The sequence below is a fragment of the Mustelus asterias genome, chromosome 31 (assembly GCF_964213995.1).
Source record: "Mustelus asterias chromosome 31, sMusAst1.hap1.1, whole genome shotgun sequence".
Classification (NCBI taxonomy): Eukaryota; Metazoa; Chordata; class Chondrichthyes; order Carcharhiniformes; family Triakidae; genus Mustelus; species Mustelus asterias.
This window is the reverse complement of record NC_135831.1, coordinates 43,227-58,516: the sequence shown is the minus strand read 5'-3', so window position 1 is coordinate 58,516 and position 15,290 is coordinate 43,227. Positions and strand designations below refer to the sequence as shown.

General features: G+C 50.7%; 1 protein-coding gene across 2 annotated transcripts in view; it reads right to left on the bottom strand.

The window, feature by feature from the left end:
* Positions 1-15,290, bottom strand: part of LOC144481747 (polyunsaturated fatty acid lipoxygenase ALOX15B-like) — a 132,132-nt gene that overhangs the window by 77,203 nt on the left and 39,639 nt on the right. For both annotated transcript variants that reach the window (XM_078200895.1, XM_078200894.1), the window contains exon 2: positions 13,403-13,607. In XM_078200895.1, the coding sequence (XP_078057021.1) occupies positions 13,403-13,598 (196 nt within the window). In that variant the 5' untranslated portion in view covers positions 13,599-13,607. The remainder of the gene's footprint in view (positions 1-13,402; positions 13,608-15,290) is intronic.

Sequence of the window (15,290 nt, the reverse complement as noted above, 5' to 3'; positions counted from 1 at the left end):
GAAGTCTATAAGATTATGAGAGGCATGGACAGAGTGGATAGTCAGAAGCTTTTTCCCAGGGTGGAAGAGTCAATGACTAGGGGGCACAGGTTTAAGGTGCGAGGGGCAAGGTTTAAAGGAGATGTACGAGGCAGATTTTTTACACAGAGAGTAGTGGGTGCCTGGAACCCGTTCCTGGGGGAGGGAGTGGAAGCGGATACGGTAGTGAGTTTTAAGGAGCGTCTTGACAAGTACATGAATAGGATGGGAATAGAGGAATGTGGTCCCTGGAAGGGTGGGGGGTTTTAGTTAAGTCGGGCAGCATGGTCGGTGCAGGCTTGGAGGGCCGAAGGGCCTGTTCCTGTGCTGTAATCTTCTTTGTTCCTCCAGTTTGAGTTGGGCTTCACTGGAGCATTGCAGCAGACCAAGGGCAGAAATTGTTTCTTGCGCGCTATACAGACAAAGCATACCATTCATAGAGTACATAGATTTGATTTATTATTGTCACATGTACTGGGATACAGGGAAAAGTATTGTTTCTCGCACGCTATACAGACAAGGCATACCGTTCATAGAGTACATAGATTGGACGGCATGGTAGCACAGTGGTTAGCACTGCTTCTTCACAGCTCCAGGGACCTGGGGGCAGCTCACACTGGCGGACTGAGTGTAGGGATTTCACAAAGCGGGTCACCCAGTCTGCGTTGGATCTGCCCCGCTGCAGAGGAGACCGCAGTATGAGCAGTGGACGTTTACAGATGCCCCATAGAAAGCATTCTTTCTGGTTGTATCACAGCTTGGTCTGGGGCTCCTGCTCTGCCCAAGACCGCAAGGAACTACAAAAGGTCGTAAATGTCGCCCAATCCATCACACAAACCAGCCTCCCATCCATTGACTCTGTCTACACTTCCCGCTGCCTCGGCCAAGCAGCCAACATAATCAAGGACCCCACGCACCCCGGACATTCTCTCTTCCATCTTCTTCCATCAGGAGAAATCATAGAAATCATAGAAACCCTACAGTGCAGAAGGAGGCCATTCGGCCCATCGAGTCTGCACCGACCACAATCCCACCCAGACCCTACCCCCACATATTTACCCGCTAATCCTTCTAACCTACGCATCTCAGGACTCTAAGGGGCAATTTTTTCAACCTGGCCAATCAACCTAACCCGCACATCTTTGGACTGTGGGAGGAAACCGGAGCACCCGGAGGAAACCCACGCAGACACGAGGAGAATGTGCAAACTCCACACAGACAGTGACCCGAGCCGGGAATCGAACCCAGGACCCTGGAGCTGTGAAGAAGCAGTGCTAACCACTGTGCTACCGTGCCGTCCAATCTATGTACTCTATGAACGGTATGCCTTGTCTGTATAGCGTGCGAGAAACAATACTTTTCCCTGTATCCCAGTACATGTGACAATAATAAATCAAATCTATGTACTCTATGAACGGTATGCTTTGTCTGTACAGCGCGCAAGAAACAATACTTTTCACTGTATCCCAGTACATGTGACAATAATAAGTCAAGTCAAAGATTAGATTGGTAGAAGTCCTATTGAATCTCTGTTTCTCTTGGAAGTGAAACTAAAAATTAGAGTGAGATCTCAGAGAAGTGAAATGAGAAACACTTCCACACACAGAGTGTGGACCAAAAATATAACTTTCCCCAGAAATCAGCAGGAGGTGAGAGATAGAACAAAGAACAGTACAGCACAGGAAACAGGCCCTTCGGCCCTCCAAGCCTGTGCCGCTCCTTGGTCCAACTAGACCAATCGTTTGTATCCCTCCATTCCCAGGCTGCTCATGTGACTATCCAGGTAAGTCTTAAACGATGTCAGCGTGCCTGCCTCCACCACCCTACTTGGCAGCGCATTCCAGGCCCCCACCACCCTCTGTGTAAAAAACATCCCTCTAATATCTGAGTTATACTTCGCCCCTCTCACCTTGAGCCCGTGACCCCTCGTGAACGTCACCTCACGTCATGTTAAATCAAAGATTAATGGAATTTTTGTTCCTATTTTAGTTACGTAAACACTGTTAGATATGGGTAGGGAGTTGGTTCACTTTTTCCTTCCAAGTTACACAGCATTCTTACTTTCTATAGCAGAAATGCAAGGAGATTACAGATAGCTCGAAGAAAAATAGGGTGGTAATAGTCGGAGATTTTAATTTTCCCAACATTAACTGGGACAGCTATAGTATTAGAGGGTTGGATAGAGAGGAATTTGTTGAGTGTATTCAGGAGGAATTTCTCATTCAGTATGTGGATGGCCCGAGGGGGCAAAACATGACCTCCTCTTGGGAAATAAGGAAGAGCAGGTGACAGAAGTGTTAGTGAGGGATCACTTTGGGACCAGTGACCATAATTCTATTAGTTTTAAGATAGCTATGGAGAACAAAGAACAATACAGCACAGGAACAGGCCCTTCGGCCCTCCAAGCCCACGCCGCTCCCCGGTCCAGGATTGAATCCTGAATCCAGGATCCCCGCCCAATTTTCCAGCCTATCTTCATACCGATATCCTATCCACCGAGCTGTCCCTCACAGCTCCGATGCTTTGTTCATCATGAGCATGATAGGTCTGGCCCAAAAGTTAAACTTCTAAATTGGGGCAAGGCCAATTTTGATGGTACCAGGAAGGAACTTTCAAAAGTTAATCGGGGGAGTCTGTGGGAAGGCAAAGGGACGTCTGGTAAGTGGCACGCTTTCAAAAGTGTGTTAACCAGGGTTCAGGGTAAACACATTCCTCTTAGAGTGAAGGGCAAGGCTGGCAGAAGTTGGGAACCCTGGATGACTCGGGATATTGAGGCCCTGGTCAAGAAGAAGAAAGAGGCACATGACATGCATAGGCAGCTGGGATCAAGTGAACCCCTTGAAGAGTATAGGGGCTGTAGTAGTAGGGTTAAGAGAGAAATCAGGAGGGCAAAAAGGGGACACAAAATTGTTTTGGTAGATAAGGCAAAGGAGAATCCAAAGAGCTTCGACAAATACATAAAGGGCAAAAGAGTAACAAGGGAGAGAGTAGGGCCGCTTAAGGATCAACAAGGTCATCTATGTACGGATCCACAAGCGATGGGTGAGATCCTAAATGAATATTTCTCATCAGTATTTACTGTTGAGAAAAGCATGGATGTTAGGGAACTTAGGGAAATAAATAGTGATGTCTTGAGGAGTGTACATATTACAGAGAAGGAGGTGCTGGAAGTCTTAAAGCGCATCAAGGTAGATAAATCCCCGGGACCTGATGAAGTGTATCCCAGGACACTGTGGGAGGCTAGGGAGCAAATTGCGGATCCCCTGGCCAAGATATTTGAATCATCGATAGTCACGGGTGAGGTGCCTGAAGATTGGACAGTGGCAAATGTTGTGCCTTTGTTTAAAAAGGGCTGCAGGGAAAAGCCTGGGAACTACAGGCCAGTGAGCCTCACATCTGTGGTGGGTAAATTGTTGGAAGGTATTTTGAGAGACAGGATCTACAGGCATTTAGAGATGCAAGGACAGATTAGGGACAGTCAGCATGACTTTGTGAGTGGAAAATCATGTCTCACAAATTTGATGGAGGTTTTTGAAGGGGTAACCAAGAAGGTAGATGAGGGCAGTGCAGCTGATGTTGTCTACATGGACTTTAGCAAGGCCTTTGACAAGGTACCGCATGGTAGGTTGTTGCGTAAAGTTAAATCTCACGGGATCCAGGGTGAGGTATCTAAATGGATACAAAATTGGCTTCTGGTTGTAGAGGGTTGTTTTTCAAACTGGAGGCCTGTGAACAGTGGTGTGACTCAGGGAATCAGTGCTGGGCCCACTGTTATTTGTCATTTATATTAATGATTTGGATGAGAATATAGGAGGCATGGTTAGTAAGTTTGCAGATGACACCAAGATTGGTGGTATAGTGCACAGAGAAGAAGGTTATCTCCAATTGCAATGGGATCTTGATCAATTGGGCCAGTGGGCTGACAAATGGCAGATGGAGTTTAATTTAGACAAATGCGAGGTGTTGCATTTTGGTAGATTGAACCAGGGCAGGACTTGCTCAGTTAATGGTAGGGCATTGGGGAGAGTTACAGAACAAAGAGATCTCGGGGTACATGTTCATAGCTCCTTGAAAGTGGAGTCACAGGTGGACAGAGTGGTAAAGAAGGCATTCGGCATGCTTGGTTTCATCGGTCAGAACATTGAATTCAGGAGTTGGAATGTCTTGTTGAAGTTGTACAAGACATTGGTAAGGCCACATTTGGAATACTGTGTGCAATTCTGGTCACCCTATTATAGAAAGAATGCAGAAAAGATTTACTAGGATGCTACCCGGACTTGATGGTTTGAGTTATAAGGAGAGGCTGGATAGACTGGGACTTTTTTCTCTGGAGCGTAGGAGGCTGAGGGGTGATCTTATAGAGGTCTATAAAATAATGAGGGGCACAGATCAGCTAGATAGTCAATATCTTTTCCCAAAGGTAGGGAGTCTAAAACTAGAGGGCATAGGTTTAAGGTGAGAGGGGAGAGATACAAAAGGGTCCAGAGGGGCAATTTTTTCACACAGAGGGTGGTGAGTGTCTGGAACAAGCTGCCAGAGGTAGTAGTAAAGGCGGGTACAATTTTGTCTTTTAAAAAGCATTTACATAGTTACATGGGTACGATGGGTATAGAGGGATATGGGCCAAATGCGGGCAATTGGGATTAGCTTGGGGGTTTTACAAAAGAAAAGGCGGCATGAACAATTTGGGTCGAAGGGCCTGTTTCCATGCTGTAAACCTCTATGGCTCTAATAAATCACCGTTCCTTCACTGTCGCTGGGTCAAAATCCTGGAACTCCTTCCCTAACAGCACTGTGGATGTACCTACACAGCACGGGACTGCAACGAGTTGAAGAAGGCAGCTCACCCACCATCTTTAAAAACCAGCATAAGGGCACTTTATCTGAATGCTCGTAGCATTCGAAACAAGGTAAATGAGTTGACGGCACAAATCATTGCGAACGAGTATGATTTGGTGGCCATTACAGAAACATGGTTGCAGGATGGTCACGACTGGGAGTTAAATATCCAGGGGTATCAAACTGTTCGGAGGGACCGACAGGAAGGTAAGGGAGGTGGTGTAACTCTGATATTTAAGGATGATATCAGGGCGGTAGTGAGAGATGATATAGGTTCTATGGAAAAAAAGGTTGAATCCATTTGGGTGGAAATTACAAATCGTGAGAAAAGTCACTGATAGACGTAGTCTATAGGCCACCAAATAATGACATCACGGTGGGGCGAGAAATAAACAAAGAAATAACCGATGCATGTAAAAATGGTCCAGCAATTATCATGGGGGATTTTAATCTACATATCAATTGGTCAAACCAGGTCGGTCAAGGCAGCCTTGAGGAGGAGTTCATAGAATGTATCCGCGATAGCTTCCTTGAATAGTATGTAATGGAACCCACAAGGGAGCAAGCTATCCTAGATCTGGTCCTGTGTAATGAGACAGGAATAATTAATGATCTTACAGTTAGGGATCCTCTTGGAAGAAGCGATCACAGTATGGTTGAATTTAAAATAGAGATGGAGCGTGAGAAGGTAAAATCCAATACCAGTGTCTTGTGCTTAAACAAAGGAGACTGGAGAGGGATGAGGGAGGAGTTGGCTAAGGTAGAGTGGGAGCAAAATCTTTATGGTGGGACAGTTGAGGAACAGTGGAGGAGCTTCAAAGCGATCTTTCACAGTGCTCAGCAAAAGTATATACCAGTGATAAGGAAGGACTGTAGAAAAAGAGATAATCATCATAGAAATCATAGAAACCCTACAGTGCAGAAGGAGGCCATTCGGCCCATCGAGTCTGCACCGACCACAATCCCACCCAGGCCCTACCCCCACATATTTTACCCGCTAATCCCGCTAACCTACACATCCCAGGACACTAAGGGGCAATTTTTAACCTGGCCAATCAACCTAACCTGCACATCTTTGGACTGTGGGAGGAAACCGGAGCACCCGGAGGAAACCCACGCAGACACGAGGAGAATAATCAGCCATGGATATCAAAGGGAATAAAGGAGGGTGTCAAATTGAAAGAAAATGCATACAAATTGGCAAAGATTAGTGGGAAACTAGAAGATTGGGAAATCTTTAAAGGTCGGCAGAAAGCCACGAAAAAAGCTATAAAGAAAAGTACAATGGATAATGAGAGTAAACTCGCTCAGAATATAAAAACAGATAGCAAAAGTTCCTACAAATATATAAAACGAAAAAGACTGGCGAAAGTAAACATTGTCCTTTAGAGGACGAGAAGGGGATGTAATAACTGGAAATGAGAAAATGGCTGAGGCATTGAACAGGTATTTTGTGTCGGTCTTCACAGTGGAAGACACAAATAACATGCGAAACATTGGTGACAGGAAGGACTATGGCAGGTGAGAACCTAGAAACTATCATCATCACGAAAGGGGTAGTGTTGGGCAAGTTAATGGGGCTAAAGGTAGACAAGTCTCCTGGTCCTGATGGAATGCATCCCAGGGTACTAAAAGAGATGGCGGGAGAAATAGCAAATGCACGAGTGGTAATTTACCAAAATTCGCGGGTCTCTGGGGTGGTTCCCGCAGATTGGAAAACAGCAAATGTGACGCCACTGTTTAAAAAAGGAGGGAGACAAAAGGCAGGTAACTATAGGCCGGTTAGCTTAACTTCTGTAGCAGGGAAAATGCTTGAATCTGTCATCAAGGAAGAAATAGCGAGACATCTGGATATAAATTGTCCCATTGGTAAGACGCAGCATGGGTTCATGAAGGGCAGGTCATGTTTGACTAATTTGGTGGAATTCTTTGAGAACATTACATGTGCAGTGGACAATGGGGAACCTGTGGATGTGGTGTATCTGGATTTCCAGAAGGCATTTGACAAGGTGCCACAACAAAGACTGTTGCATAAGATAAAGGTGCACAGTGTTACAGGTAATGTATTAGCATGGATAGAGGATTGGTTAACTAACAGAAAGCAAAGAGTGGGGGTAAATGGGTGTTTTTCTGGTTGGCGATCAGTGACCAGTGGTGTGCCTCAGGGATTAGTGTTGGGACCGCAATTGTTTATGATTTACAGAGATGATTTGGAGTTGGGGACCAAGTGTAGTGTGTCAAAATTCGCAGATGACACTAAGATGAGTGGCAGAGCAAAGTGTGCAGAGGATGCTGAAAGTCTGCAAAGGGATATAGATAGTCTAAGTGAGTGGGCGAGGGTCTGGCAGATGGAGTACAATGTTGGTAAACGTGAAGTCATCCATTTTGGTCGGAATAACAGCAAAATGGACGATTATTTAAATGGTAAAAAATTGCAGCATGCTGCTGTGCAGAGGGACCTGGGTGTCCTAGTGCAGGAATCTCAAGGAGTTGGTTTGCAGGTGCAGCAGGTAATTAAGAAGGCAAATGGAATTTTGTCCTTCATTGCTGGAGGGATGGAGTTTAAAAACAGCGAGGTTATGTTGCAGCTGTATAAGGTGCTGGTGAGGCCACACCTGGAGTACTGTGTACAGTTTTGGTCTCCTTACTTGAGAAAGGATATATTGGCACTGGAGGGGGTGCAGAGGAGATTCACTAGGTTGATTCTGGAGTTGAGAGGGTTGGCATATGAGAAGAGACTGAGTAGACTGGGGCTATACTCATCAGAATTCGGAAGAATGAGGGGAGATCTTATAGAAACATAGAAGATTATGAAGGGAATAGATAAGATAGAAGCAGGGAAGTTGTTTCCACTGGCGGGTGAAACTAGAACTAGGGGGCATGGCCTCAAAATAAGGGGGAGCAGATTTAGGACTGAGTTGAGGAGGAACTTCTTCACACAAAGGGTTGTGAATCTGTGGAATTCCCTGCCCAGTTGAGGCTCCCTCATTGAATGTTTTTAAGGCAAGGATAGATAGATTTTTGAACAGTAAAGGAATTAAGGGTTATGGTGAGTGGGCGGGTAAGTGGAGCTGAGTCCACAAAAAGATCAGCCATGATCTTATTGAATGGCGGGGCAGGCTCGAGGGGCCAGATGGCCTACTCCTGCTCCTAGTTCTTATGTTCTGTCGGGGTAATTAAGAATGGGCAATAAATGCTGGTGTAAGTTAAAGTTTATTTATTAGTCACAAGTAAGGCTTACATTAACACTGCAATGCAGTTACTGTGAAATTCCCCTGTAGGCAGCCACACCCGTATCTCACAAACAAGTGAAGAAAGGAAGTAAGGATATCGGGTAAGACTCTCCCGTTCCGCCCAAGGGAGCAGGGTTCAAAGAGTCGGAATCTCGCTGGCGCTACAGCAAGTAGGAATTCCCCCAATGGCGGGTTAATGGTGGGCAGGTCTACCCACTGGCTGGTGATGTGAATGCCATTTGCATGTCACTAACACTCATTAAAACAGCTGCCCACCGGAATCCTGCCAGGAGTTCCAACCTCACGCCACCCCGGTGTGAAAATACACCAGCCTGAATCCCAACTGATAAAGAGCAATGAGCACAAGGCTCACCAGAGACTTTGAGGTGAGTGTAACAAAGTATCTGCCGCACTGCTGTGGTGGCACAGTGCTTAGCTCTGCTGCCTCACAGCGCCAGGGACCCGGGTTCGATTCCTGGCCTCGGGTCACTGTCTGTGCAGAGTCTGCACGTTCTCCCCGTGTCTGCATGGGTTTCCTCCGGCTGCTCCGGTTTCCTCCCACACTCCAAAGATGTGCAGGTTAGGGGGATTGGCCGTGCTAAATTGCCCCTGGTGTCAGGGGGATTAGCAGGATAAATGTGCGGGATTATGGGAATTAGGTCTGGGTGGGACTGTGGTCGGTACAGACTCTATGGGCCGAATGGCCTCCTTCTGCACTGCAGGGATTCTATGATCCTAAGCTGCGCTGCTCCATTCATCACTCAGCCGGGACAGACCACTGGCTTCCTGCCTCCATCTCCATGTTCAGCATTGGGCTGCGGGACGCCCTGGACCCTTCTCTGTCACCGTCTCAGATCAGTGCTGAGCCTGGGGTTGGGGGTTACACAGGGGTCTCCTTCCCCCCCCCCTCCCCGGGGGACATGCACCAGTGTCTATCTGGACAGAACCGTGCTGTGGGACCATGCTGCAACCAACGCAACAAAGGTCCAACGTTTGACCAGGGGGTGAGGCTGCGAGGTGAGGCTGAGGGTGGGGGGGGGGGGGGGGGGAGTGGGGAAGAGTTGTGTAAAGAGAAAGGAGGGGGAGGGGGCAATGTGGGAGGCGGGCTGTGCAAGGAGTGGGGGTGAGGGCTCATACTGGCAGACGGGGGGGCACGGATAAAGAAGAGGAACACTGGGAGGGAGAGCTGGATCCAGATGAGGCTCCTTGATAAATAAGGGGGTCTGAGGGATTGCATGGGAAGGGGGTGGTATACAGACTGCAGTTTTTGGGTTGGGGTCCAACAGGGGGAGGGGGTATGGGTTAATTACAAAAGGCAAGAAAATGGAGTTCGGATACAAAACAACTATGAGTAACAGAACAGTTTTTAAATGTGAATGGAAACAAAACATGTTCAGTCCAGCATTCTGGGATTAGTTCAAAGCATGAAGTTTATCTATTGCCTATCACCAATTATTCCCGCTTTACATATCGAGACGAGACTTCAGAATCTTTGGAATTTCTCCCTCAGCGAGTTGCAGACACTCCATCCTCGAGTACATTTACGTCTGGGATACACAGGTTCCTGCTCTCTCAGGAAATTAAGGGATACGGGGAACAGGAGCGGACTCGAGAGGACGAATAATCTTCCCATGCCAATTTCTCCTCATTATACTGAATTCACTCGTTTAGTTTATTTATTCGTGTCACAAGTAAGGCTTACATTAACACCGCAATGAAGTTACTGTGAAAATCCCCTAGTCGGCCACACTCTGGCGCCTGTTCGGGTAACACTGAGGGAGAATTTAGCACGGCCCAATGCACCCTAACCAGCACGTCTTTCAGACTGTGGGAGGAAACCGGAGCACCCGGAGGAAACCCACGCAGACACGGGGAGAACGTGCAGACTCCACACAAACAGCGACCCAAGCCGGGAATTGAACCCGGGTCCCTGGGGCTGTGGGCCAACAGTGCTGACCCACTGTGCCGCTGTGCCGCCCGTGGCGCCCCGTGCCACTGTGCCGCCACTGTGCCCCCACCACCCTTGTGCCACCCGTGCCACCCGAGCCACCAGTGCTGCCGTGCCGCCCCATGTCACCGTGCCACCCCTGTGCCACCCCTGTGCCACCCCTGTGCCGCCCCATGTCACTGTGCTGCCGTGCTGCCCCATGTCACCGTGCCACCGTGTTGCCCGTGTCACCGTGCCACCGTGTTACCCGTGTCACCGTGCTGCCTGTGCCACCCCTGTGCCACCCCATGTCACCGTGCCACCGTGTTGCCCGTGTCACCGTGCTGCCCGTGCCGCCCCATGTCACCGTGCCACCCCTGTGCCACCCCTGTGCCGCCCCGTGCTGCCCGTGCCGCCGTGCTGCCCGTGTCACCGTGCAGCCCCGTGCCGCCGTGCCGCCCCGTGCTGCCCGTGTCACCGTGCAGCCCCGTGCCGCCCCATGTCACCGTGCCACCCCTGTGCCACCCCTGTGCCACCCCTGTGCCGCCCCGTGCCGCCGTGCCGCCCCGTGCTGCCCGTGTCACCGTGCAGCCCCGTGCCGCCCCGTGCTGCCGTGCCGCCCCGTGCTGCCCGTGTCACCGTGCAGCCCCGTGCCGCCCCGTGCTGCCGTGCCGCCCCGTGCTGCCCGTGTCACCGTGCAGCCCCGTGCCGCCGTGCCGCCCCGTGCTGCCCGTGTCACCGTGCAGCCCCGTGCCGCCCCGTGCTGCCGTGCCGCCCCGTGCTGCCCGTGTCACCGTGCAGCCCCGTGCCGCCCCGTGCTGCCGTGCCGCCCCGTGCTGCCCGTGTCACCGTGCCACCGTGTTACCCGTGTCACCGTGCTGCCTGTGCCACCCCTGTGCCACCCCATGTCACCGTGCCACCGTGTTGCCCGTGTCACCGTGCTGCCCGTGCCGCCCCATGTCACCGTGCCACCCCTGTGCCACCCCTGTGCCACCGTGCTGCCCGTGCCGCCGTGCTGCCCGTGTCACCGTGCAGCCCCGTGCCGCCGTGCCGCCCCGTGCTGCCGTGCCGCCCCGTGCCGTCGTGCTGCCCGTGTCACCGTGCCGCCCCGTGCTGCCTGTGCCGCCGTGCTGCCCGTGTCACCGTGCAGCCCCGTGCCGCCGTGCCGTCGTGCTGCCGTGCCGCCCCATGCTGCCCGTGCCGCCCCATGCTGCCCGTGCCGCCCCGTGCCGTCGTGCTGCCGTGCCGCCCCGTGCCGTCGTGCTGCCGTGCCGCCCCGTGCCGCCGTGCCGCCCCGTGCTGCCCGTGTCACCGTGCCGCCCCTGTGCCACCCCTGTGCCACCCCGTGCCACCGTGCTGCCCGTGTCACCGTGCCACCCCGTGCCGCCGTGCTGCCCGTGTCACCGTGCCGCCCCGTGCCGCCGTGCCGCCCCGTGCTGCCCGTGCTGCCCGTGTCACCGTGCCGCCCCGTGCCGCCGTGCTGCCCGTGTCACCGTGCCGCCCCGTGCCGCCGTGCCGCCCCGTGCTGCCGTGCCGCCCCGTGCCGCCGTGCCGCCCCGTGCCGCCCCGTGCCGCCGTGCCGCCCCGTGCTGCCCGTGCTGCCCGTGTCACCGTGCCGCCCCGTGCCGCCGTGCTGCCCGTGTCACCGTGCCGCCCCGTGCCGCCGTGCCGCCCCGTGCCGCCGTGCCGCCCCGTGCCGCCGTGCTGCCCGTGTCACCGTGCCGCCCCGTGCCGCCGTGCCGCCCCGTGCTATCCTGTGCCGCGGTGAGAGCGTTTCCATCTCAGCATCAAAAGTAATTAAAATGGACAAATTAATTGCTGACTTTGTTGTAATTAAATGTCTCATATTTCAAGGCAATCATACAATTTCTGCAGAAAACAAAGAGGCCATTCCACCCATCAGGCAGCTGCTAGCTCTCCGAAAAATAACATACTGAGTTCCCTTGCCTTCCCCACACACCCCCCCGCCAACTCTGATTGGAACATTTTTCCACGCTCACTCCCTCCTGGTGAACTCTGATCCCACCCACAATTTCTCACCGAGAATTCCTTGTCCCAATAAAACTGTAAGATTATAATGTTGGCCTTCGGCTTTTGTTGTACATTTCACTGTACATAAATAGTCGGCTGCTTTAGTCTACACAACTTCTGGTTAATATCCACGGGTTTAAACAGCGCAGGGGAGAGTTAGCTGATCCCACTACTTTCTCAGAAGACTAAGGAAATTTGGCGTGTCAGCTACGACTCTCACCAACTTTTACAGATGCCCCATAGAAAGCATTCTTTCTGGGTGTACCACAGCTTGGTCTGGGGCTCCTGCTCTGCCCAAGACCGCAAGGAACTACAAAGGGTCGTGAATGTAGCCCAATCCATCACGCAAACCAGCCTCCCATCCATTGACTCTGTCTACACTTCCCGCTGCCTCGGGGAAAAGCAGCCAGCATAATTAAGGACCCCCCACGCACCCCGGACATTCTCTCTTCCACCTTCTTCCTTCGGGAAAAAGGTACAAAAGTCTGAGATCACGTACCAACCGACTCAAGAACAGCTTCTTCCCTGCTGCTGTCAGACTTTTGAATAGACCTACCTCGCATTAAGTTGATCTTTCTCTACACCCTAGCTATGACTGTAACACTACATTCTGCACTCTCTCCTTTCCTTCTCTATGAACGGTATGCTTTGTCTGTATAGCGCGCAAGAAACAATATTTTTCACTGTATCCCAGTACATGTGACAATAATAAGTCAAATCTATGTACTCTATGAACGGTATGCTTTGTCTGTACAGCGCGCAAGAAACAATATTTTTCACTGTATCCCAGTACATGTGACAATAATAAGTCAAATCTATGTACTCTATGAACGGTATGCTTTGTCTGTACAGCGCGCAAGAAACAATATTTTTCACTGTATCCCAGTACATGTGACAATAATAAGTCAAATCTATGTACTCTATGAACGGTATGCTTTGTCTGTACAGCGCGCAAGAAACAATATTTTTCACTGTATCCCAGTACATGTGACAATAATAAGTCAAATCTATGTACTCTATGAACGGTATGCTTTGTCTGTATAGCGCGCAAGAAACAATACTTTTCACTGTGTCCCAGTACATGTGACAATAATAAATCAAATCAAAAAATTGAGGTCATTGCAACCGGACATTGAGTGAAATCTGGGAACGCACCAGGATAAGTAACATCCAGCCTCAGCTTCTCATTATTGAGGGGGAGAATTGGCTTCGCGAAATGGCTGCTGTACCAGTGATGGGAAACCCAACCTCCTTGAAAGGATGGCATGGACAAGTTGGGCCGAAGGGCCTGTTTCCATGCTGTAAACCTCTATGACTCTATGAATGTGTCTATATATAAATTCTTTAATTGTACCTTTTCCTTCAATGACGGTCAGACTACTCTCACCCACTAGCCAGGAGTAGCAGGGGAAGTTGTGGACTGCGTTATTCGGTGCTTTTACAGTGACATATTGACAATACCAGCTGTCCTCGGGTATTAACAAGCGTGCATCTTTGTACAGTTTCACCAGCAGAATCTCTCCAAGGTTATCTTCGCTTTCAATGTTCATGGTCTTGGTCTAAATGAAAAACAAATGACAACGGGCGGTTAGTTTTCGATTGGCATAAGCAGGGGCGGGCGGGGGAATGCAGGGGAGGAAGGATTCCTTATTCACCAAGCTCTCCTTCACGGAGGTCTGGTGACGCAGTGGGCCTGTCGCTGAGCCAGGAGCTGCCACTTCCAGTCCCACCCCAGGAATTGGCACCAAGGAAGGTGCGTTCATGATGCGGCCAAACAGGTTGAGAGTCAAATCCTTCAAAACACGCCCATGGCTTGCAGGAAGAGAGAGAGAGAGACTCCCAGTCAACAAACACTCAATGTAGGGAGCGGTGTCCCCCGCTCGATCCCCCACCCCCCCTCAGGCTATAAGCCCCGGCGACAGTCTAGCAACCTGTTCCAGGAATTACTCGCTATGGAAACTGAGGAAAGTCTCCTTCTCGTCATTCTTACACCTTCCTCCCTCTGAATCCCTTCCCCAAATCCCCTCAGTGTGCGTTTAGCTCCCACAGTTTCGGGCGGTCCGGTGGCACAGTGGTTAGCACTGCGCCAGGGACCCGGGTTCAATTCCAGCCTCAGGGTGACTGTGCAGAGTCTGTACGTTCTCCCCGTGTCTGCGTGGGTTTCCTCCGGGTGCTCCAGTTTCCTCCCACACTCCAAGGATGTGCAGGTTAGGTGGATTGGCCATGCTAAATTGCCCCTTAGTATCCAAAGATGTGTAGGTTAGGTGGATTGGCCATGCTAACTTGCCCCTTAGTATCCAAAGATGTGTAGGTTAGGTGGATTGGCCATGCTAAATTGCCCCTTAGTGTCCAAAGATGTGCGGGTTAGGGGGATTGGCCATGCTAAATTACCCCTTACTGTTCAAAGATGTGCGGGTTAGGGGGATTGGCCATGCTAAATTGCCCCTTAGTGTCCAAAGGTGTGTAGGTTAGGGGGATTGGCCATGCTAAATTACCCCTTAGTGTCCAAAGATGTGTAGGTTAGGGGGATTGGCCATGCTAAATTACCCCTTACTGTCCAAAGATGTGTAGGTTAGGGGGATTGGCCATGCTAAATTACCCCTTACTGTCCAAAGATGTGTAGGTTAGGTGGATTGGCCATGCTAAATTGCCCCTTAGTGTCCAAAGATGTGCAGGTTAGGTGGATTGGCCATGCTAAATTGCCCCTTAGTGTCCAAAGATGTGCAGGTTAGGTGGATTGGCCATGCTAAATTACCCCTTTCTGTTCAAAGATGTGCGGGTTAGGGGGATTGGCCATGCTAAATTACCCCTTTCTGTTCAAAGATGTGCGGGTTAGGGGGATTAGTGGGGTAATTAGTGGGGTAATTATGCGGTGTTACTGGGATAGGGTTTGGGATGCTCTTTCAGCGAGTCAGCGCAGGTTGGATAGGCTGAATGGACCCTTTTTGCACTGCAGGGATCCTACGATTCTGCGAATCTGAAGTCACTGCGCCTCGCACCGCGTTCAATCCCAATCACTCTCTGAATGGCACCAGCCGCCGGGACCTCTGCACCATCACTCATTCTCTCTGTGTCATTGCGGGAGAGGGGTGGGGGGGGGTGGGGGGTCTGTGAAACCTACACTTGGTGTGTTACCGAGTGAGGGAAAACATCCAAAAACCTCGGAGACACAATAACAGCTCCCACATCAAGAAAAACAACTGGATAGCCCAAAACTAACTCAGCCTGGGGAGGAATACTTA